Genomic DNA, 22,130 nt, shown 5'->3' with positions numbered 1-22,130 from the left:
TTCATGTGGATTAGTAATCGTCTAAAAAAGAAAAAAAAAAATAAAATGAAATGCATTTTCCGATTTTAAACGTTCCCACTATTATATTTGAACGCATTGATTAAAAGTATTATTTTTAGATAATTAAAATTCTGAAGATAAACGATAATGATATGCGCAAAATTGTTCGTTAAATATATATATAATTTAATAATATATATAATTTAAATTTCTTTTTTTCAAAAGTTTCCAACTTTTCGACTTTTTTTTAAAACGTATCGATAAACAAATAACGCTCCAACTATTAATTCAACTTTGATACAGAAAATTATCTAACGTCGCTTCTCATTTTTTTTTAATCACTTTAATCGTTATAACGTCATTCGTGCCCACATTTATTAATCGCTACTTCATTAATATTACTTTTTTGCCGCGAATACGATATATATTTTTCCGATACGTAACATTTCTAAGTATTTTCGATTCAGATTGTCATCATCTTAATAATCAATCTTTCTCTCTCATTTTCAATTAAAGAGAAGATAAAATGAGAACAAAATAAAAAAGTCGTTTTAAGAATAAAAGCCAGGATACTTTACTTTAGAAATATATTTCATACACCTGAACGGTACATGCGAACCGGTACGTCGAATCTTTCGACACTTCGTTCCGCTTGCAAAGATCGAAGAAGGAAATGAATGCCTATTGTTCCCGATCAAGTCGTATCGTCCTTGACCCCCGCAATCATAGTTCATTCGACGAACAATCGAATAAATCTGCAATCGGTTCTCATCGCGCGCAAAGAGACTGCCACGAGACTGGCTGGTTCGTCGGCTACGTCAGTATTTATCCCTTCCCGAAGAGAAGGTGAGATGTCTTCGAGGTCTTTTTAGAAATCGGTGGTAAATGCGTTAGTCTACCGGTTGCTCGGCTCAGTAAGAAACAGAGATGCTGTGCAACAAGATCGATCTTGCGTTCGTGCTTGGTTTGCTCGCGTTTGTACACGGGATGCCTGCGGATAGTCAGAGCAACGAGAGGGTGAGTATTTTTTATTTTCGAAAATATTATCACGCGTACATTTGTTTCCATTCATTGGGCGATCGTGAAAACGGCAATTTTTTCCCATCTTTTCATGATGACGAGTCACGAAATTTGGATAATTCTTCTGTAACAAAATCAGAGCCACGGTAAATGTAAAATCGAAATTATAAATCATTCATTTTGTATAAACGAGTGAGTTTCTTAAACTTTCTAAGTTCATCGAGAGTGACGTTAATTAAATAACATCTAAACTTTCTTTTTTTATTGGAATAAGCGACGGTGATGCGAAAGAAAAGAATGGGATTGAAAATAAAATACAATGATACAGGTGTGGGAAGAGTATAGTAATGAAAATGGGGAAAAAAGTGATGACGGAATGGCCGTTAGATAATGGACAGGTGCAAAGGAGAGGAAGGAGAAAGGAGTGCGGAAGTGCCGTTACATTAGAATTTAGTTTCCTAATGATTATACGATGACTTTTAACTTATTTGCCCAATTATTTCGTTAAACGCAATTAATGTTGCTCGAGTATAATTTTAATGAAATCGTTGTAATGATAATTCCTTATCGAAAAGTGATTTCACGAAAACTAGACAGATGAACAACTATGTGTAAAAAAAAAAAACTTAATTTGTAAGTTTTCAATTCCAATTGCATTTTACATCGCATATCTTTTTTTTTGTACTATTATTTTTGCGTCATTATCAATCGGTATATATCAATAGGTAAGCAATGTCGTTTCAATAACATTAACATTAACACGTGTATACAATAATAAACACTAATAAACTATTATGTAATCGTAAATTTGTTGCAAAAAGGAGCAGAAGATGAAAATCGTCAATTTCTATATGAAAAACAACAGTTTATTGATTCGCAAAATTTCGCAACGTTGTAACTTTATCATTAACGAAGATGCAATAATTTATATAAGAAAATTTATAAAAAAAAGAATCTAATTAAATATTTTCAATCCCAAAAGAAGCCTATAATCCCTCCTTTAGTCCTAAAAAAACCCACGGAAAGTGATCAAATTACAATTCAATCTAAAAATATATATGATATTCATTACATAATTGAAATATGAAACAAAACTGATCCAACCTGTTCAATTAAAATTAGCATTTCAAAAATCTTTTCAATCTCTCAAAAGATTCCAGACTATCGTTCCATCTTCGTTTCTTCCTTAACGAAAATTTAAACAATTGGAGAAAAAATTGCAACGAGACGTTTTAATCGATATCGATAATAATAAAAGATTTCCGCAGCCTCCGCTGATTCAGTTCACCAACGGTGGCATCCGATTCAATTTCGCGGGCTACCATGCTGCGGCCGGGTTAGGTGGTCTTTTAACCGGGTCGAATACAGGTGGTGGTCTCCATGCCAGCGTAGGGACGCCATGGGGAGGCCACGCGGCCGCAGGTTTGGGCGGGACACTGAATGGCGACAATGCGAATGCTGGCCAGTATCGTTTATATATATTTTGATTGAAAGCAGAGACCTTTCCGCGTCCGCGCGGAAATAATATTAATTTATATTTTGCGAATCGACGAACAGGGGGAGGGCTTTACGCAAGAGCCGGGCTTGGGAACGGAAGACACGAAGCCGCGGCCGGATTAGGCGGCTTGCTGGACGGAAGTGGAAGGTCGGCACCCGTTAGGGGAGGCCTGTACGCCGGTGCCACCACCGGAACCCATGGACTCGGATTCACAGCTGGAGAAATACCTAGAGATTTGTTCGGTGCTAGACCTAGTAATGGGCCGAATAATGGACCTAGTAATGGACCTAGTAACGAATCTAATAATGGACCTAATAATGGACCGAATGATGGACCAAACGATAGAAAAGATGAGGAAGGAAGTAACGGGAAAGGGCGTACCTCGCATATTCAAATAATCTCTCGTTCGGAAAAGAACTCGAAAAAGGTTTGTCCAATTATCCTGAATTTGTCGAATCGTTATATTAAAAAAAAAAAAAAAATGGAATCAATATTTGCTCGTAGAAGAATGAAATATCTACGGAGACTCCGAAACAAGAAGTTGATTCTTCGTCGAGTAAAGAGGTAAATCATAACCGATTCGTAGGTTATAGTGGATTTAATTAACGCGCGAATACAATTGTTGTATCAGGTACGTGAAGTATTGCCCATCGAGCCGGCACCTCTCGTCCAATTAGCCCCTGCTTTACCCAACGAGGCGAACGAAATCGTACAAGTTGGTAAGAATTAATAATCGTTTCGTGTCGCGATACGATGTTTTTATTTTTTTAATGTGATTTCCAGATGTTCTTCCTCATCGAGGCAGATTCTTTCAGAGAAAAAGGCTGAGGGGGTCTAGAAAAAAGGTTATAGAAGAGAATACGGGAGAGGATCAAAACAACTTGAATATTCAAAAGCGTCAGACAATTTATTACTCGGATAAACCTGATCCTTCGGACAAAGTTATGACAATACCCAGTGGGAACAATAGTGGCTTCTTCGATGATATTTTTCAGGTAGAGAAGATATATTTACTTTGAATTTTTAGAAACGTTTTAGAAAGGCGAAAACATTAAATTTTTTAATTTTCTTTAATTTAATGCTTTTAATTTTTATCTTTAATTCTTTTAATTCTTACAGATACCAATATCAACGCTGAACGCTGTAAACCGGTTTTTAAACAATAGTTCTGGTTAATTTAACTTTCGTGTAAATGTTCATTTCTCGTATTTTATATTTACAATTAACGATAATGAAATATAATTATTTCAAGAGAATGATAGATGATAATTCCTTAAGAAAGTTTCTTAATAAAATATATTATAAATATAATTATTAGTCTTGCGATTTTTATTCTCGGCATGTAAAATTTATCATAAATCGATTCGAAGTTATTCTTTCATTCTGAATTTCATATTATTAATAAAAATACTGGTCGATTGTTATTATTTCTATACATTGTACGTAATAAATATGTGTACATCTGATTAAATAAATTTCTTATCTGATTCGACGTTACATTATATATTCAATGTATTTTATTGTACAAATTTACGTTACTATTATGTAAAAAAAAACCGATAAATTGCGATAAATTAAATTGCAAGTTTGACAAAACTGGGGAAATAATAATAGCTTAACGTTTAACGAAAGCCAAGGTCAAAGTTTTGGATATCGATGCTAATGCTCATTACACTTATTACGAGTTATTCGCTATCAATGGTAAAATAGTTTGACATCATGCGACTCATAGCTATATAAATAAAAGGCAACGACAAACGACGAACAAAATAAAAAGACGAGGAACGAAGCGTTTTCGTTTTTCTTTTTGTCGAAGAAAATAATAAAAGGAGGAGCGAAATAGAAGAAGTGTCAACATGAACGCGATAAAACTGATTGGATTTTTGCTGTTCATTGCATCGATCGGATTGCTGGTTAAAGCACAAGTAAGATTATAAAATTTATTTCAATTCTTACTCAATTATTACTTTTTCAAATGTTGATATTTCATCAAAAAAAAAAAAAAAAAACACTAACGTTGACTTTAATGATTTTTCAGATTAGTCCCTCATCAGGTGAGAAATCTTATAGAAAATATTTGTTCATTTGGTAAAAAATTTTTTAAGGCAATACATTATATTCTTTGATCGATAAAAGACTAATTTGTAGATTAATAAAACTAAAATTAAAAGTTTCAAATACAGTTTCAGGTAATCTTGTATCGTCTACTGTTACGCCAAAAGGTAACTTTTCAAAAGACGAAAAATTGATAAATATATTAAAATAAGATAAGACAGAGAGGACGGGATACTTATTAAAATTAATTGATTAATTATTACAGGAAATGGGAATTCCAGCAATCCCATAGTTTCTCTTCTCGCATGTATTTTGAACAATGTAGGCAGTAAGTTTATTAAACTTCCTTACAAGATCCGTAACAATCAAACAATGATACGGAGCAAAATTATAATGAGGCTTTTAGTAAAAATTTCATTTCTCTTCGAAATTAGATTTAGACTCTAATTTAAATAATTCGAATATATATATTCATCGAAATATTTCAATGTTTATAATAATATTTAGATCTACTTGGGATATCCCTCGGTGGTATAGTGAATGACCTTGGACATTTAATTTCCTCGGATGGTTCATTAAATTTATCAGGACTTCTTTCCGGACTTACCGGCATCTTAAACTTACCGCTCGATACAATATTTTCTGCCCTTAAAACTGGAAATATCTCACAATTCACGAATCTGGTTCAACCTTTAGTCGACAACTTATTACGTATACCTTTAGTTAGCTCCTTATTATTACTTGTGTCGAATATTCTCCAGGTAAATTTCCTTCGATATAATCCTCTTATGTTAATTGTTGCCGTGTTTATCTCTATTTTAACCGATAAAAAAATAATATGATGTTTCAGATTCCAGTTTCTCTCGTCGTAACTATACTCAGTATAGTTCTTCACGTCGTTAAAGGATTACTCGGTGTCCTTTTGGGGATACATGTGAAAATTTGATAAATACTTCTCTAAATCTACAAGCATATATATATGTATAAATATATCTTTAACAAATTGTTATTAAAAAATTATATTTCAAAAAATATATTTATATCGCAACGTTTCTCTTCTCTCTGTCTTTCTTTTTCTTTTTCTTTCACATCTCCCGCAGAATGCAATTTTAATTTCGAATTGCAGTTTTCCCTTTAATCGATCGATCGCTATAAAATGATCCATAAAAGCGCGCGAAACGATATCGGAGACGACATCAGTGCGCGCCGACATTGCGGAATGAATCGAAAGAGAAAGTGCGTTTCGTAAGACATAGAACTTTAATGTAGGAATCGAATGAAACTTCTTACAGTCTACTCGTGGCTGCGCGTCAAGGAGCAAGGAATCCGTTAGTCGCCGATTCTTAATTTCTGAAACCCCTGATTGTTTTGATTTCGCCGATTAAGAAACACAGGAAAAAGAAAAAAGAAAAGAGAACGTGTCGCGAGCACACTTCCGGGATTCACGGTGACTTTTATTTAAGAAAGGCCGAGTCGCGATCGAACGAGACTTCGTTTTCCTTTCCAGAATCACGAAGATGCGAAGAATTCTTTGGGAACGAGAAATCACGAAATTTTGTATTCTTCTACTCTGCTGTCCCTTTGATTTATCCGTCTCTCTGCCGGCGGAGCAACCGATTAAATACACGTTGAGCACCGGTGACGTAAAAACGAGAGATACTGGTACAAGGCCGTTCAATTTCGAACAAAATCGAGTGAGTATATATGTATTTTTTTTAACATAGATATTCATTATATTTATCTGACGACAATGAAAGATTAACGATTCTCTCGATGCATTTTTGTGACACGTCTGCTCAGCAAGGACTCGTGAAGGGGAAGGTCGAAAGGTCGATTTATCAGATTTGATGAGATGATGGATGGTCAATATTGTGCTTTCGGTTTTTGTAGGAATCGTATCGTGGACTACGGTAAAAAGAATCGGCTTAGAAAGATTCGTGAATTCCGTCACGTTGACGTCCAGAAACGTCACAGTCGATATCGCATTTGGCATTTTTGATAAATCTTCGTTGGCGGAAAAAAATGTGTAAAAAAAAAAAAAGATGTGGAGCAAGTAACTGGAATTGTGACGCGAAGCTGTCATTTCTGCTGATCATTCGTCATCTTTTTCTTCCCCGATTCTAATTCAAGATTTCCATTGAAATGAGGCAAGAAAAAAATAGAAAAAGAAAAGATACAAGAAATACGAAGCAAATAAGTAATATCATCTCTCGAGAGTCTCGTTATTATTATTTAGCGCAAGGCTATTATTTTTTGCCCCCTAATTATACGTAATTATAACGAATCAGTATGACGAAGCAAAAAAATTTTCGATGTTGAACATCGCGCGTAATTAACTCGAAATGTTATTACATTAGATATCCGGTGGAATATTAGCATAGTGGAATATTGCTTCACCGAGATTCACGAGAAACACCGAATGAATTGTACGTAAAATTATACACACATATATATACATACATGCACGAATACATTTGTGAAACAGGCAGTGGCGAGCGAGTCGCAAAACAACGTGGTTACAGTGGAGAAGTCGGTGTCCATGAATTACGAACCGATACAGTTTGGAACGACCGAGTATCCTCCAGTGACAAACACCCATTCAAGCGCTCGTGAGACCGTGAGATTGGAGAACGAGACAGCACAGAGTCTTCTCGAGAGGCCAATCTCGAAACCCATCGCCAATGTATTGGATTCTTTTTTGAAGCCTACGGCATTGGTCGACACTATCAAGGAAGAAGAAAAATATGGAAATTCAGGAGACAAGTTTATCGGAATTGGTCGTGCTCTGGTCACTGGTTACCAAGAATTCAGCAATTTTCTCAATGCTCTCATTGACGTGAGTCTATAATCAAATAATGGAATAATTCGAGCTGAATTTTTCTTTTTTTGAACGAACTGAAAATCGTTTCCAGTTCCCGCGTAAAACTGCAAAAAAGGCTACCTCGGAAATCTCAGGGATGCTGAATTATATCGGTGCACGGCTGATCGGACTGGAATGACGTGGATTGTAAATATCGTAGAATGTTTTGGATAATCAAATTCTAATTATTCGAAATCTGTGATTTTGTTTTTCATAATTTTGTACGGTGAATAAATTTTTGTTTTTTTTTTTGTCAAATTGTGTTGAGAGTCGAAAGAGTGGATGCGAGAAATGCGACGGAGAATCGTCTCATAAATATATTATTTATTATCTGAACGTTACACGTACACAGCGAGGTTCGCTTGATACGATCTCGATACAGCTCGATCGTCGCGACCTCGTAGCGCTGCACTCGAAACTACGCACTTCTTCAAACGTATACTGTGTTGCTACTTTATCGACAACTTATTACGCGATAAAAAAACGATCGACACACCCGAGGATTTAAAGCTAGGCGAGAGAAAAATCCACGAGGATAGTGTTTCCACGAGTGGGATCGATCCGACCTTAAAACGATAACGAGAATAAAAATAAAAATAAAAATTGTGCTCGCGCTCGCACGGCCAGGCAAAACGGTTGAAACGGAACAGGGGGGGGAAAAAAAAAGAAAAGAAACGAAAAAAGAATATTGACAAAGCAATTCGTAGCGCCTGGTCGTACGTAACGAATAATTTTGGTATGATTGTGCGATTACCTTATCTCTAGTAAATAAAACAGGTTCGCATGCAAGGTAACATAATGTTCGCATCCTACTATATAAAATTCTCTTCTCTACTTACTATCTACTTCTACAAGACTCGTTCCACCGATGAAAATCTAAACTCGGCGAGTACGTCGTTATTATTCTTACTTACATCCGACCTATTTTGTTAAAAGCTCGTCAAATTAGTCAGCTGGATGAAGGCGGAATCGCTTATCGAGTCTAACGACCCATTAAAATAATGGCTCGTCTCGTGTCTCTCAGAAGCTATGCTTATTAATCATCTCGTTCCACCGTCTAAGCTCGTGGACGAGTTTAACGATGATTCGCTCTCCTGTTCCTACTCGAATTCTACCGATTCTAGAAGAAAGGGGCATACATTTTCGCAAGGGAAGGCAAACAATTTACAGGGGGATCGAGATATCGGCCGAGGGGCATACAAGGGCAACGATCCCAGATCCTCTTCGTATCGGCGGCGAAGAAGATCGCGATCATTGCGGGCGTGAGATATACATGTGCGTGTACATATATATATATATAATCGTTTAAAGTTTCGATGGATCTTAGACGCTGGTCTCGTCTAAGATCCATCTGAAATTCTAGGTGTTGGTGGTATCGTAACTCTTGTACGTGTGGGACGACCTCTTGTGCCTGACGGTGCAGAAGAGGATCATGCTGGCCACCTGGCCGAACAACTGGAGGAAGGCCACCACGAGGCCAACGGTCCCGACCACGTGCAGCCTGGTCACCAACCACATTTGAATAGCTGTCGCGCAGCCTTCCTTGTACCAGAGCTCCTTGTTACGCCCCTCGGAGTCGAGGCGACCGCAATACCGTTCTCTCTGCACGCAACAGGAATCGGGCACGCGGTCCTCCGTCGGCCAGGCGTCGATTCGGAACCAATCCGTGTAATCCCGCACGCCGCAGCAGTGGAACTGAAATTTGTTCACGTTTTTCTTAGCGAAAGGAAAACAAAAGCGAGATAATAGGATTAATTTTCCAAATCGATTAAATTTCTCCATTATTTGAGGAGAGTGTCTACCTCCGTGTGTATGTGGTCCCATATAGCGGGAAGAGTTCCAGGTTCCCTGGTCAGATTGTAATGCTTCTCGATGCCGAACAGCAGCTCGTCCTTCAAACTCTTGGCCAGATGTTCCCTGAAGATGAAGGCCAGGGTGCCCAGCATGAACTCGCCCAGGAACATCAGTATGACCAAACCGAAGTACTGTAGGGAAGGAGGACAAGATTGAAGGCTTGAGGAAGGTGAGTAAAAGATATACGAACCGTGATTAACATGCATCTCGATTGAAACCACGCGCCGCAGCATCCGAAGAAGGCGATCACGAAGGTCACGCATCCGGCGGCGAGCAGCAACGAGTCAGCTGACGCGAAACTGTAGTGCGGCACCAAGGTCGTGTATCCGGAGTAAGCCAATCGGAGCCAGAGGCCTGCACCCAAAATTCCGCAAGCGCATAACTGTAAAAATGATTGCACGAGTGAGGACGCCGGCCTAGCCTCGATGCTCTCCACCGTGTGAATTTTTCTATCATCCTCCTTTTTTATTCCTTTTCTTTTCTTTTTTTTTCCTCTTCGTAAACGCGTGAGCGAGCTTAGAGAGAAAGGGGCCGCGTAAAAATACATCGAATCGCAACAATGATCCCCCCTCGATTATTATTCGACGCACAATTATGTAATACGATAACGCCCGCTTCCCGTGTATCAGCGTTCCACTCTTACGACCGATCTTGCGAAACGCGCGAATCACGAGGTCGAGCGCAACTTCCCGTGACTGCGCGTTGTTATTCGATCCTCGAGCTCGGTTTACGATTTTCGATTCCGTTTCTTGCCACTTTTAGCCTTAAATTCGAATCACTCTCGAAATCGGGAGGATCGATGAGAAGGAAGAGAAGGGTGGATCGAGAATCTGGATTATTTAAAAGTGGGTCGAGAAAATCAAGTCGTATTTTAATCAAGTTCTTACAGGGGGAGACGGAGGAGATATCGAGGCGTTCCGATCCTGGACAGCGCGACAACTCGATTCTTTATTTCGTTCGTTATCTGTCTCTTGCGATTACGATCGTTTCGAAATTATGTGTCGCGCAGGTGAGGAGGCAGCATTCGTTCCCGAACAAATGGTGGACGTGGAGCGGTCGAGGGGGGCGAGATTAGAAGGTATATTGACCTTTTCCTCGGAGATTGTTGCGGTTTAGTAATTTGCCCTCCGATGCGCCGTCCTCCGAGACGAGATTAAAGGCATCGTTGTGCGCGAACAGACGTCATTTACGATTTCTACCGTTCCTTTGTTCAACTGCTTCAATTTTAGCTCGTCATCCGCACAACCGTTGTGTCTTGCCACCATTGTTCCGACGAGTTGTACGCGCCCCTTCGGATCGTACTTTCTGCTTTGTTACGATCTGCTCACCAGACCCATCTTCCAAAAATCGTTAGGAAAATTCATTTTTTCATCGTCGATCGCGCCGAATTGACGAAGAGGTGGAAAATCCGGGTCGAGATTACGAGCCGGTCGATAAGACAGGTAATCGGGCGGAATATCGAGGCTCGGGGCGATACATCGAACCGATGAAAAATTAGCATAAGCTTGTCGCAACGAGGCAGCGTTGAGCCGGCGTTATCCAATCCAGTTAAACTAGTTGGAACGAAGTAATTTAAGCTTAAGTCGGGTACTTGGGATGGAAACGGGATCGAGTGCTCCACCGACCCAATATCCCGGTCAAGCTTTATCGGCGAGCAGCATCGCGATACCGGGACGAATAAATGGACCAACGGTCCGCTCGATCGGACGATTAAACGGCCGCTCGATTTACGTTGCCCGCGAAACCGGTACCGTTAAGTTTCATCTCGCCGATGAAACAGCCGGTCGACTGTGTTGATTAGAGAACCGAGTGCGTGCTCGAGCAACGTTTTCGGGGCGGACGATCGGCTGGAATCGGTTGAAAATCATCGATTAGAAATAGATTTTATATGAATGTTTGACGAACGCGTGACACGATGGGTCGAGATTTCGCGGGAAAAATGCGTTGGAAAGTCGTCCTCGATCGATCGACAAACTTTAAAAATTACAATTAAAAATTGAAAATCTTGAAAATTTGTGTTTCAAAAATTAGATCGCATTTTTTAAATCTTGGAAAGTTGCTTCTTTCCAATTGATCAACTGAAATTTTCCGGAAAAAATCGTTGATTAATCTACAAACTGCAATTTTGGAAATTACAATTACGAATACGTTTATGAGAAATTTATTGGCCAAACTGTACCTTTGCATTGACGATCGTCTAGAATCGTTGAAGATTAAAAATAGGTTTCATAATTCTTGGAAATAATTATTCCATTCCTAGTTGATAAACTGAAATTTCGCGAAAGAGACTGACGATCGCCCGGAAAATCGAAAATTACAATTAAAACTACGTTTCGTATTCGATCCTCGATCCGCGTGAACTGGAATCCTTTATTTATTTATTTATTAAGAATACGCAATTAATTTCGCAAGAAACTTGAAGAAAAATTATTTATATTCCTTGATCAATCTGCACTGCAATTAACAGAACGGTTAAATACTCCTTGACCGATCGACGAAATTCGGTTTCGTTCTTCTCCCTCTTCTGTCCTCTTCGTGCAGTATTTAAAAAACTTGTATTTTATTTTTACCGCCGTCCTTGACGCGTCAAACTGTCTCTCATAAATCGAAAACGCGCGGCGATAGTGAGGTAAAAAAAAAAAAAAAAAAGAAAAGAAAAAACGGCAGCGGCGAGCGCACCTGTTGAAAAGACCGAGAAGGAAAAGTCGGTAGCCTCATCTTCTCTCCTCTCTTCTTCGCCGGGTACCGTAAGCGAGTTGATAGAGCACGGTTCAACGTCCTATTTAAGAGCGGCGCGCGGGGAGGAACGGGGGCGGTTCGAAATGGTAAGATGTATCGGCGCGCGGGGGAGGGGAGAGGAATGGCTGTGGAATGCAGCGGGAATGACAATGCTCGCCGATTCGAACGCGTGCGTGGGCCGTTTCCATCGCGCGCCGCTTCTCTTCTCGGCGGCATCGGTGGAAACGAAACTTGGTCGATCGTGTTTCGCGAACGTGACACGCTTGCGGACACGTTCGACCGTGTTTTCGATTCGCGTGCCGCCACCTCGGCGGAATCGCGGCCGACGTTTCGTTTCAACTCGCCTGAGAGAGAGAGAGAGAGAGAAGGAGAAGGTTTCGCGATGATGAAATTGGATGAAATCACACTAGTTCTAGCGAATAAACGTGACGTAAATACGACCGTAACCGGTATTTTTATATTATATCAACGAACGCAACAAATAAATAGCGACTGTAATTAAACTTGTCGAACGAGGATGAAACTGGTATTGTTGTTATTGCTGTTATTACCGTGTTGAATATTCGAGCCCTTATTCTAGAAGCTATTATTGATAAAAAAGAAATTAAGTTTCAATCTTTCAAAACACTTATTATTATTATCGAATCACGAATACGATTTAAAATAATAGCAACTATTCCTGATGAAAATTCTGCTTGCGTAATCACGCCTGCGTAGTAAATCGATGATATATACAAGACGGAAAATAATGGTTACGTACCCAGATGAGAACGTTGAGGGAGCAGAAAACGTGCCTGATGCACGTGTATCCCGTGCGGCCCATGGCTCGAACACCCCTCGAGGTCCTCAACGCGACAAACGGTCTGGCAGTGTTTCCTGAAAGTAAAACACGAGCGACGAATCTCAAACTTCGTACAGCCCATCATTTTTACCTTTGCTCCATGCTCTCTGAAGCGTGGAACAACGCCACCTTCAATTTTAATTGGCGTAAACGCGAATCGTATCGGATCGACGGTTATTCGTATATCGGCAACTTTCGCCGTCTATTCTCGCGTGAGTCACGATCGATCGTGATCGTCGCGCGAAACTCACGCCCGATCGTGACAGGGTGAACGTTTCCGATGAACGAGGCAAGGAGGAAGGTCGAATAATATCCTCGACGAGAGTTACGTATCGTCGTTCGGGATTGGCGTGTGGTGGTAGACCACCGAGGAAACCGAAACGAGTAACAAGAGAGGAAGATAAAAGCTTTACGATCGTTACGTATGATTCAAAGAGTTGAGAATAGGCGTCTCTATCCCCCTTTCGGATCCTCGAACCACGCGTAAATAAGAAAAAGCAAAATTTTGATTCTCGAAAATAAGAAGAAGAGAAAGACAAGGAAGGGAAATGCTCGTTGTCAGATGTGTACTTACAGCGAAAGATTGGCGTTCACATTCTCGCTACGAAACGATTTCGACTTTTCCGCGCGTTTGCGCTCGGAATTCGAGGCGAGCGAAAGACGAGAAACGGGCGTGAATTGGATAGATAAACGATACCGGTTGAGCGATCGGCCCGACCGGTTGGCAGGCGATCCTCATCGGGCGAGGATACGTTCCGGTGTGCTCGGAACCAGGTTGATACGATTGGCTGTGGCCCGTTGTGGGCCTTCTAGGTCCCCTAACGGGACACCCTGCCGACAGTGAGGCCTCTCACCCATACGCAATCCCGATCACGATCTCGTCGCTCTGCTCCATGATGGAGGTAACACTTAGGTGAAACGTGTGCTCGCGCGAAGACGTCACTTTCCTACGAACGCCCGCTGAGTCGAGACGCCTCAAGGTCGTTGCAAATCCACGACACACGTGTTTTCCTCTCGATCGTTATCCGATACGCGTCGCCGATTCTTCTTTTTCTTTTTTTTTTTTTTTTTTTTGCGCTCGCGAAAAATAGAAAAGTATCCTCCACTTTCGCGTTGAAGTTAAACGTTGAAAAATTCAATCAAGAACGAGGAAAATAAGAATTTCAGGGTACGGTATTTACGACGGAAAATTTACATTCCACGATCCCGATATCTGAAATCGGAATCTCGATGAAACAACGCTCGAAGTATTTCTCTCTTTTTTTCTCCATGCATTAAACATGCCCTATCGCACGCGCGTACGTAACGAATCCGTTCGAACCGCACATCGTGTCGCTGAATAAAAGATCCATCGTTGCGATTGTTTCTCCCCGTGTTGTTCCGATCGATCGATAAAAGGAGGAGGTTTACTCGTTCGTAAAGTGACCGATTTCTCCGATTCGCCAAAGTTTCATCGACAAAGTTTTTCGTGGCGGAACACTCGAGAACGGCGATTTATCCGGCGGCGCGATGCGAATTTCTCACCTGAACCCGCTCGACTGAGGAATCGAGTCTCTTTGCACAGGTGAGGCGCCTCTCGAACCGCCTCTCGGCGCGAAAAGAAAGGGGACGACGCATGACACGACGCGTACGCTTATCTCCAACGCTTCGCCTGTCACATTCATTTTCGCGTGGAATAAACGCGGCAAGAAAAAATGTAGAGGTATTCCGCGCGTGCGGAATCGCGATGCGCGCACGGAGCGTTTTCACACGCGTGGAGAGGAAAACGAATGATTCGTGCGGTCCACGATGCAGACGGAATTTATTGGATCGTTCGATTCGCCGCTCCTCCGGAGAAACCGATCGCTCGTTTAGAATCATTTCGCCTCTCGATAAGTGTATCGCTGTTGGCCTTATTCCGTGTTTCGAGCGGAAAAATCCCTTCCTCTTCCGCCACGATTCGAATGTCGTTATCAGGATAGGATAATATTGATTCTCCTTATCGCGTAACCGAACACGGTGTTGCGTGTAATACGCGATATACCACTTGTTGCAAATGGGGCTCGTTAAGCAAACGAGAAAGAGAGAGAGAGAGAGAGTTAAAAAAACATGCTCGGTTCCAGGAGAATGTAAATACGTTTCGTATCCTGTTTCCGAAATAACCGACGTGAAACGTGACTCGATCGTTTCGAAACGTGGAAAATTATATAGATTTCTGAAATATTGTTTCTCTTTTCGTAGTGCGCGTTCGATTGTCACGGCTCTCTTAACGACGCTCTTTCGAACGGGACGCAAAGAAAAGTGGACGAAAAACGTATCATTCGAATTTTCGATTCTTTTTTCCACCAGTTTTCCCACCAAGATGAACCCATGACAATCTGCGATTGAGATCGAGACTTTTCGATAAATTTTCGATTTTCTTTCCCCACGCAAAGGAAAAACGATATTCGATACATTCATACATTTCAGTTCTTCGAGAAAATTTCTTTTTCTTTTTCTTCCCGATCGATATCCACGAAAGCAACGCATGGAAAAATCGACAATAGAACGGGGAAGCTATTCCTCTCTCTGCCGGATAAAATATTGGATTCGAGAGATTCGATGTTCCGTGGAGAGCGAGGTGAATCTCGAACCGGATTGCTTCTCTGGCCGAAAGATCGGCAATCGTGGATGGAGCAACAACGCAACGTGGATATTCTTTTCCACGCATTGATGGAGATATTGGATAAAGGGAGGGGGGAAGGGGATTGGATATTTGCCGGGATCGATCTCGAAATCAATTCGTAAGAGCGAAATGGAAGCGCAAACGGCGCGGCTAACGAACGAAGCGAAGAGAGTGCGTGGGGGCGTAGGAACGGTCCCCCTCGTCACGACTTCCTGCCAATTGCGGACAATTTGCGATCATCTATGATCTCCCCCCTCGTCGCCCCGTCGACGAAACATGGTGTGGACGGTGCTTAAGAGTTAACGCGGCACGATTCTTTTCTCTCTCTCTCTCTCTTCTCCCTCCTCTCTTTCCCTCCCTAATTCACTCCGCTCTTTCTCGCTTTACACGAGATACCGTGCCATCGGCGACGGCCAAGCGTTAACGCGTCCTACGCGGCTCACTTCCCACGTGACGTAACCGAGAAAAGGAACGACGAGCGTTGAACGTCGCGTTTCGAATACGTACGCCTATCATCATCCCTATCTCCGCTCGTGCGTGCAATTTGTGCAACGAGGCTAGTGCTCGAAACGCCCGTTTTTCCACCACTCTCCACCTGAGATGTCGTAGCTCCAGGATCGAGCAGATCATTTTTTTTTTCCAACTTTTTATGTTAGAGGTCTCGAACAGAGGTCTCCGAAATTTTTCGTCTTCTAACAATTCTCTCTTGGTTGAATATTTTTAAATTCAGAGATTTCGAGGAATATTTCAAATTTTTCTGATTGATAGAATCGGAGAGAAATTGTTAAATTTCTTCGAAATGAGTTTTTATGTTAGAAATGCCGAAGAGTATTTTAAAATTTCCCCCTTCTAATAATCTTTTGTAAGCGATCTTAAGGACCGAGGAGAAATTGTTAAATTTCTTCGAAGTTTTTAAATCGGAGATTTCGAAGAATATTTCAATTTTTTTTGTCTTCGTGCTTAACTTTTGCGTTCCTGATTTGTATCGCTGAGGATTGGAGAGAAACTATAATATTTCTTCGAAATGAGTTTTTATGTTAGAAGAATTTCGAAGAGTATTTTACAATTTTCGCGTCATTTTCTAACAATTCTCTTTAACCGATGTTACCGAGAATCGTGAAAAAATCGTTAGAAACGAGTATTAAATCAGAGATTTCAAGAAATATCTCACGATTTTCGTTAATTGATAGACAATGTGAGTTTTCGTTGGCCAAGAATTAGAAATTAAAAATTAAAAATTTCGATTTTGATATAAAAATGATATAGGAAAATAATAATAACGAGATTCTCTATGATTGAGCCAAAATCCCATCGAATGTTAATCCGTATCGAATGGAAGCCAGCATCGTGGAAGAAAAACGCGAGGCCCATCAATTACTAGAGAGGCGAAAGTATAGAGGCCAACGTCGTAATTCCTAATTTATTACAATGCGCTCGTTAATCGTGAGACGATATGCGTACACGCTTGTCCTCCCACGTGACATAACCGACTATCGAACAAAGGGTCTTGCCCATCTTACATCCCTTAATACCTCGCCACCCATACGTGATTCGCTTTTTCAACGAGGGATTACGCGCGGAATCGAAAACTTCTCTTTCCTCTTCGTCAAATACGAGGTGGAAAGAGAGATTCCCACGAGATTCGTTTATAAAAAGATCTCGGTTTCATGAGGAAATCGGCTATCGATCGAAATCCCTATTGTTTCCTTTCTCTTTTTCGAAGGAAGGCTTCTCACGGGCGCGAAAGAAAGCGGATGATAACCGCGGAGCATCGTAGCCGGGCGTGAAATATCCAGTGACGATTGTTCCGGGAACAGGAACATGGGAAGAGAAATCGGCGTTCAGCCGGTTCGCACGATCGATTTCCTCGATTATCCGTCGGGATTTATCGGGCCGATCCACTGGGACATTTAATTAACGTTTCTAATCCCCGAGCGCGGAGGAGGGATTACACGGTCCTTGATCCAGAAACCTGGTCTAATCGTTAAAAACGGTGCCTCTCGAACGCCGCTTTTCTGGGACGAGAAGATCATCGCCGGTGAGGATATTTTATCGTGCGAATGCGTACATGTCGAGCGGGAGGATAATCTCACGATCGTCGAACCATCGCAGACATTCCATTTGTTCGAACATTGTGAGATGGTGAGATAGATGGTGATGACAATTTGGTGGGTCAGTTCAGAGAAAATCGTTTCTCGTGTAGCCGCGGGAGAGGCGCACGTACTCTGAACGGGACCAGTGTCATTGAACAATTCGTATTAGCATGATTATGAGATTCGTTTATAATCGTTATTATGTAATGCATGCCCTCGATTCGGTTACGTAACAACGGTTCCATACACGAAACGGCGCCCGTCCTGCTCTTTCGTCGAGTGTTGTGCGTTTCGAAGAATGCTTTGAAAAAGGAAAGAGAGAAAGAAAATTGTATCGCTGAGAATAATTGGAAACTGCCAACTCCGAACCATCACGATACTTGTTGTCCACAGATTAATTCTTCCCGTGTCGCGACTTCAAGAACCGCGTTTCTTATCTAAGAGGAGACCTCGCGACGCAAAACTGCACGAAGCAATTTGCAAACACGCTTCTAATTTTCTCGCGCGAAACGAGGCGAGAAGAATTTCGTTGCGAGCCAGCCGGTTGCAATTTCGCCACTTGTTTTTCTTTAAATTAACGCCGTTCTGCTCCGAAGGAACCAAGGAAGTTATAAATTTTATCTTCTCCGTGAAAAAAAAACGAAAGAAAGAATGTATGTATCCTATTACATTAATGGAAGAAAAAACGAAGAAGAACGAGACTTGATCTATCGGAATTTTCCTAAAGAAATTGTGTAATAGTCTCGCATAGGAGCGTTTCGCAAAGAATATATCGTAAATGCAAATGTGCCTTCCCGTGCGGAGATTCTTTTTAAAAATCACCTCTCTGCGCGAAAACTCTCTTGCTCTTCGACGAAACTTGCCTAAGAAGAAGGAGGATAGAAAGAAGAAAAAAAAGTGGACCGGATCGCGTAAACGTCGGTGACGATGGTCGCGATTACTCTTTTTTAATTTATGCTTGCCTCGCGGAATTCCGTAAAACGATACCCATACCCATCGTGCGAAACGCCGCGTCACTCGCGAACGAGTATTGTCAACTGTCACTTTGATAAAATTGCAAACGATGACAATAGAATTTTCAACGCGTTTCATTTATATATATATATTTTTTCCTTCTCTTTTTTCGTTCTCCCGTGCAAAATGAACCGATAATAATAATCGCGAGGGTTTCTGAGGAGAATCGTCGAACGAAGATTGCGGGAAAAATTCGAAGAGGCGGAAGTGCGGAGGGGCGGAAGACGGTATTCGAAAGATATACGCAACTTACAGGTGGGATGAAAGTGAGAATGGTCCAGTGGCGCGTTGCTGACAGGAGCTGTCACGAGCTCTTCGACACCGAATGAATCACAAAGGTTCATGGAAAGCGGAGTCAAAGGTCGGCTTGCGTTCGCGACAGGTTTCGAGTTCTCGGATCGACTGCACGCGAGGAGCGCGCACAACTCTCGCACATCCGTTCTCCATCGGCCGCTCATTCGTGACACGAAAGTCGCCATCTGACGGCAGCGGAGATAATTTATCCGATGGTATCCGGAACGGTGATAAACGGTTCGTGCCGAGGAAAAAAGGATCCACGCTTGAATTCTATTCCATTCCGCTTATTACATAAAAATTATAAAAATCGTCGAACTTTAATTACTTGTATCGATTTCGTAGATTTTTTGAGTTCGATCTAACGAGAAAGAAGTAAAATAAAAAAAAAGATAGTTAAAAATTTTTAAGAAATACGCGATTTAATAATATCACTTGACGTCAATTGATAATCGCATTATTTACGTTACCGTTAATTACTTATAGAAGAAACTTATTTAATATTTTTTCATCACCAATAAGAAAATATACATAACCGATACATCGAAAAGTTTTTTTGAATTCATTTATTCCGCTTTTACGCTTGTAAAATGCGTTCCTTTTTCTAAACAAATTTTATTTCTTGGGTTATTAAAATTCTCCGAATCTGATTCTTTTTTCAAAAAGAAGAAAAAAATTATTCCAAATCTAGTGATTCCAAATTTTTGTTCGACGTACGTACAAAGCAACAATATTATAAATAATAAAATAACAATAAACAAGAAGTAGAAAAACGAGGATCACTTTCGTTCATCTTTGTTTCTTGTATCTCTGAGAAGATTCTTCCATGGAATTCAACCATAGTTCTAAATCTTTGGTCATTTCGGGACGTTGCGCGTTTGGCTCGATTTCAGCTATTATTTCCGGGACTGGAACTTTCAAACCTGTTGCCGTTTGTTTGCTAAAAATGACCGCGCGAACGAAACCGTCCGTCAAACTAATAAATTCGTGCTCCAAGTAGAAATTCTTATCGTCCCAATAAATTAGCTGTAAAATCAAACAAAAATTCATTCGACAAATATTATTTGTGTAATATAATACGATACGATTAATATTTAATATATGACATTTAATATATGGTAATTAAGATAACTTATCTCACCTTCGTGGTCACCTTATACAAAGTGAAAATAGGAATAGCTCGACGATATCGTGTCAACGATGCTCCTTGAACCGCGCTTCCGCCTTTTTTCACGATCGCTGAATATATTCCAGATCGATCGTAATAATGGAAACGTGCGAAATCCAATTCGCGAAGGTATCTCGCGTTGTTCATGTGTTTAAAGAACAAATCAACGTCTTGCGTAGTGCAAATACCTGGAAAAAAAAAAAGGAGAAAGATAAAAAGACGAAAGTCCTGATTTTTTTTTCGTATTACTTTTCATCGAAACTATATGAATGTTTAAATGTGTAAATATTAATCTATTTAAATGATGAAATTGAAAAATGAAAATTTTTTCTTCATTTTAATACACTCGTCAAATTCAACGTCTTTCTATTATTTATATTCTATTCTCGATATTATAATTTCAAATTTCAAATTATTTTCTTGTTTTGAATTTTAGAAATTTTTCTTCGATTCTACGTGTCACGTATTTTTTTATATTCCGTACACGAATGAAACGAAAAGATTAACAAGTCTACGAATATATATTCAGCTATGAATAAGTTTGGCCAGTAATCGAAGAACCATTTAAAAGTTGCTTGCCTTTGAATTCTTTTGGCAAACAAGGCTAAAAATGTTCTTCCGCTTTTACAAGTTCGTTTATTATTCCTCCATGTCGATAACAGTTACGGTACGAATGTAAATCAAGCTTTAAACTATATGAAATGATTTAAAATTCATACAATAATTAACGCCAAATTCAATTCTTTTAACCATTGAAAAAAAATTCAAATATAATTGTACGCGTAAATTCCATAAAAGCAGAATTGTAATAACATAATTGTTGTCATGTTTATAAAAAAAAAACATCGAATATCATCGTTAAGTTCAAACACGTTAAATTTATACTACGAATAATAATTAAAAGAAAAAATACATAAACGCATAAATCGTAAAATCGGAAAAAATCGCTACATAAAATTATATTTATATTAAAAATTATATTTATATGAAAAAAAAAGAAATCTTATTTTTTTAATTATTGAGATTTAAAAAATGATAAATAATTATTACCGTAAATGGTAGTCGTGTCAAAAATCTTCTTTCTTTTTTGAAACAATCTGCCAGTAAGAATGGTAAACACGATCCTGAGGAAATAATTTACATCGAAGAGGATATAGAGAACGAGAGCAATCGTGAGCAAGCAGGCACATGCCATTTTTCAGTAATAAAATGAAGCGAGAAAGGAGAGCAAACAGGAGTGTTTGATGTTCACGAAGCCACAGTCCGAAGAACACTACGTGCAGTTACCGTGAAATTCCAAACTGAGAGGTCGCTTCTTATACAGTGAAGTATGGCATAACCGGTTTCTCATTAAACGATGTTCCGTTGTAATCAGAACGGTACTTGTTCCATTCGTATAACTACAAAAACGTATAATACGCGGTCGATAAATTATAATTAACGTTCAATACGATCTATTTAAATGATCATGATATCTTCATTTGATAAATTTTGATCATTACGATAAGAGAATTGTCACAGAGAGAGAATGTATATTCGATCGACTGTATCGATATTGTCTGAAGCGAGCGACGGGTGAGTTGATGAAATATACATTGATGATATGATATATTGCGTGAATATATAAATATATCAAGAATTATATTATACAAATGTTATATAAATTGGATTAGCATATGAAAAAGAATAAACATTCTTTCAAAATACTAGTCATCATAGTTTTCGATTGTTGTCGAGTTCAATTAATTGGGAAAAAAAAAAACAAAAAATAAAAAAAAAAGTAGATAAGATATCAAAAAATACACGTTTCTCGTTACATGTATTACGATTATATAATTATTCGATAACATTTTGATATGTAAATGATCCTACAAACTTGCTATAGAAAGGAAAATGAATCGGATATGATGTCATGAATTTTTCATGAAATGTTTAACCCATTGTTAGATACATCTAGAATGTTTTCGAAAATCACATGATTGTTCGTTTCGACTTTGATTCCAAATTTCCGATATTTCATCGACGATTATTTGTATCTTTGTTTTTCAAA

At 39.7% G+C, this 22,130-nt stretch overlaps 5 protein-coding genes across 9 annotated transcripts; 3 read left to right on the top strand and 2 right to left on the bottom strand.

The window, feature by feature from the left end:
• The first annotated feature begins 455 nt into the window (after positions 1–455).
• LOC108002777 (uncharacterized) lies at positions 456–4,022 on the top strand. 2 transcript variants are annotated; one of them, XM_017064634.3, is made up of 7 exons: positions 456–1,017; positions 2,289–2,481; positions 2,578–2,945; positions 3,023–3,082; positions 3,150–3,237; positions 3,302–3,513; positions 3,638–4,022. In XM_017064634.3, the coding sequence occupies exons 1-7, from the start codon at positions 928–930 to the stop codon at positions 3,692–3,694; spliced, it is 1,068 nt and encodes a 355-aa protein (XP_016920123.1). In that variant the 5' UTR covers positions 456–927; the 3' UTR covers positions 3,695–4,022. The 2 variants fall into 2 exon arrangements, with proteins under 2 accessions (XP_016920123.1, XP_016920124.1); XM_017064635.3 differs by lacking the exon at positions 3,023–3,082 and having other exon boundaries at positions 763–1,017.
• A 274-nt stretch (positions 4,023–4,296) lies between these two features.
• Positions 4,297–5,625, top strand: LOC108002784 (uncharacterized). The gene is made up of 6 exons (XM_017064645.3): positions 4,297–4,443; positions 4,557–4,572; positions 4,702–4,740; positions 4,839–4,901; positions 5,081–5,334; positions 5,424–5,625. The coding sequence occupies exons 1-6, from the start codon at positions 4,375–4,377 to the stop codon at positions 5,517–5,519; spliced, it is 537 nt and encodes a 178-aa protein (XP_016920134.1). The 5' UTR covers positions 4,297–4,374; the 3' UTR covers positions 5,520–5,625.
• Positions 5,626–5,764: 139 nt separating this feature from the next.
• On the top strand, positions 5,765–7,691 carry LOC108002782 (uncharacterized). The gene is made up of 3 exons (XM_017064643.3): positions 5,765–6,267; positions 7,059–7,409; positions 7,486–7,691. The coding sequence occupies exons 1-3, from the start codon at positions 6,091–6,093 to the stop codon at positions 7,570–7,572; spliced, it is 615 nt and encodes a 204-aa protein (XP_016920132.1). The 5' UTR covers positions 5,765–6,090; the 3' UTR covers positions 7,573–7,691.
• Positions 7,692–7,737: 46 nt separating this feature from the next.
• LOC108002778 (tetraspanin-9) lies at positions 7,738–19,014 on the bottom strand. 4 transcript variants are annotated; one of them, XM_017064636.2, is made up of 5 exons: positions 18,872–19,014; positions 12,787–12,902; positions 9,478–9,669; positions 9,236–9,418; positions 7,738–9,128 (listed from the first exon to the last, which is right to left on the bottom strand). In XM_017064636.2, the coding sequence occupies exons 2-5, from the start codon at positions 12,847–12,849 to the stop codon at positions 8,793–8,795; spliced, it is 774 nt and encodes a 257-aa protein (XP_016920125.1). In that variant the 5' UTR covers positions 12,850–12,902; positions 18,872–19,014; the 3' UTR covers positions 7,738–8,792. The 4 variants fall into 4 exon arrangements, with proteins under 4 accessions (XP_016920125.1, XP_061927521.1, XP_016920126.1 ...); XM_062071537.1 differs by lacking the exon at positions 18,872–19,014 and adding an exon at positions 12,959–15,377; XM_017064637.3 differs by lacking the exon at positions 18,872–19,014 and adding an exon at positions 13,442–15,377.
• Positions 19,015–19,315: 301 nt separating this feature from the next.
• LOC108002783 (protein THEM6) lies at positions 19,316–21,887 on the bottom strand. The gene is made up of 3 exons (XM_017064644.3): positions 21,131–21,887; positions 20,054–20,268; positions 19,316–19,938 (listed from the first exon to the last, which is right to left on the bottom strand). The coding sequence occupies exons 1-3, from the start codon at positions 21,273–21,275 to the stop codon at positions 19,702–19,704; spliced, it is 597 nt and encodes a 198-aa protein (XP_016920133.1). The 5' UTR covers positions 21,276–21,887; the 3' UTR covers positions 19,316–19,701.
• Positions 21,888–22,130: the final 243 nt, after the last annotated feature.

Source organism: Apis cerana, linkage group LG2 (genome assembly GCF_029169275.1).
Source record: "Apis cerana isolate GH-2021 linkage group LG2, AcerK_1.0, whole genome shotgun sequence".
In the NCBI taxonomy this organism is placed as follows: Eukaryota; Metazoa; Arthropoda; class Insecta; order Hymenoptera; family Apidae; genus Apis; species Apis cerana.
The sequence above is the reverse complement of the archived record's forward strand: the minus strand, read 5'-3'. Positions and strand labels throughout refer to the sequence as shown.

What these genes read in the sequence shown, in the direction of transcription:
- LOC108002777 (XM_017064634.3), top strand. Translation starts at nt 928, where the DNA reads ATGCTGTGCAACAAGATCGATCTTGCGTTCGTGCTTGGTTTGCTCGCG. An exon ending in GAACGAAATCGTACAAGTTG is followed by an intron (nt 3,238 to 3,301) that starts GTAAGAATTAAT and finishes TGTGATTTCCAG; the next exon opens with ATGTTCTTCCTCATCGAGGC. An exon ending in TCTTCGATGATATTTTTCAG is followed by an intron (nt 3,514 to 3,637) that starts GTAGAGAAGATA and finishes TAATTCTTACAG; the next exon opens with ATACCAATATCAACGCTGAA.
- LOC108002784 (XM_017064645.3), top strand. Translation starts at nt 4,375, where the DNA reads ATGAACGCGATAAAACTGATTGGATTTTTGCTGTTCATTGCATCGATC. An exon ending in GTCTACTGTTACGCCAAAAG is followed by an intron (nt 4,741 to 4,838) that starts GTAACTTTTCAA and finishes TAATTATTACAG; the next exon opens with GAAATGGGAATTCCAGCAAT. An exon ending in TTGTGTCGAATATTCTCCAG is followed by an intron (nt 5,335 to 5,423) that starts GTAAATTTCCTT and finishes ATGATGTTTCAG; the next exon opens with ATTCCAGTTTCTCTCGTCGT.
- LOC108002782 (XM_017064643.3), top strand. Translation starts at nt 6,091, where the DNA reads ATGCGAAGAATTCTTTGGGAACGAGAAATCACGAAATTTTGTATTCTT. An exon ending in TCAATTTCGAACAAAATCGA is followed by an intron (nt 6,268 to 7,058) that starts GTGAGTATATAT and finishes TTTGTGAAACAG; the next exon opens with GCAGTGGCGAGCGAGTCGCA. An exon ending in TTCTCAATGCTCTCATTGAC is followed by an intron (nt 7,410 to 7,485) that starts GTGAGTCTATAA and finishes AATCGTTTCCAG; the next exon opens with TTCCCGCGTAAAACTGCAAA.
- LOC108002778 (XM_017064636.2), bottom strand. Translation starts at nt 12,849, where the DNA reads ATGGGCCGCACGGGATACACGTGCATCAGGCACGTTTTCTGCTCCCTC. An exon ending in CCCTCAACGTTCTCATCTGG is followed by an intron (nt 9,670 to 12,786) that starts GTACGTAACCAT and finishes TCATTTTTACAG; the next exon opens with TTATGCGCTTGCGGAATTTT. An exon ending in CGAGATGCATGTTAATCACG is followed by an intron (nt 9,419 to 9,477) that starts GTTCGTATATCT and finishes CCTTCCCTACAG; the next exon opens with TACTTCGGTTTGGTCATACT.
- LOC108002783 (XM_017064644.3), bottom strand. Translation starts at nt 21,275, where the DNA reads ATGGCATGTGCCTGCTTGCTCACGATTGCTCTCGTTCTCTATATCCTC. An exon ending in TGACACGACTACCATTTACG is followed by an intron (nt 20,269 to 21,130) that starts GTAATAATTATT and finishes TTTTTTTTCCAG; the next exon opens with GTATTTGCACTACGCAAGAC. An exon ending in TGTATAAGGTGACCACGAAG is followed by an intron (nt 19,939 to 20,053) that starts GTGAGATAAGTT and finishes TTGATTTTACAG; the next exon opens with CTAATTTATTGGGACGATAA.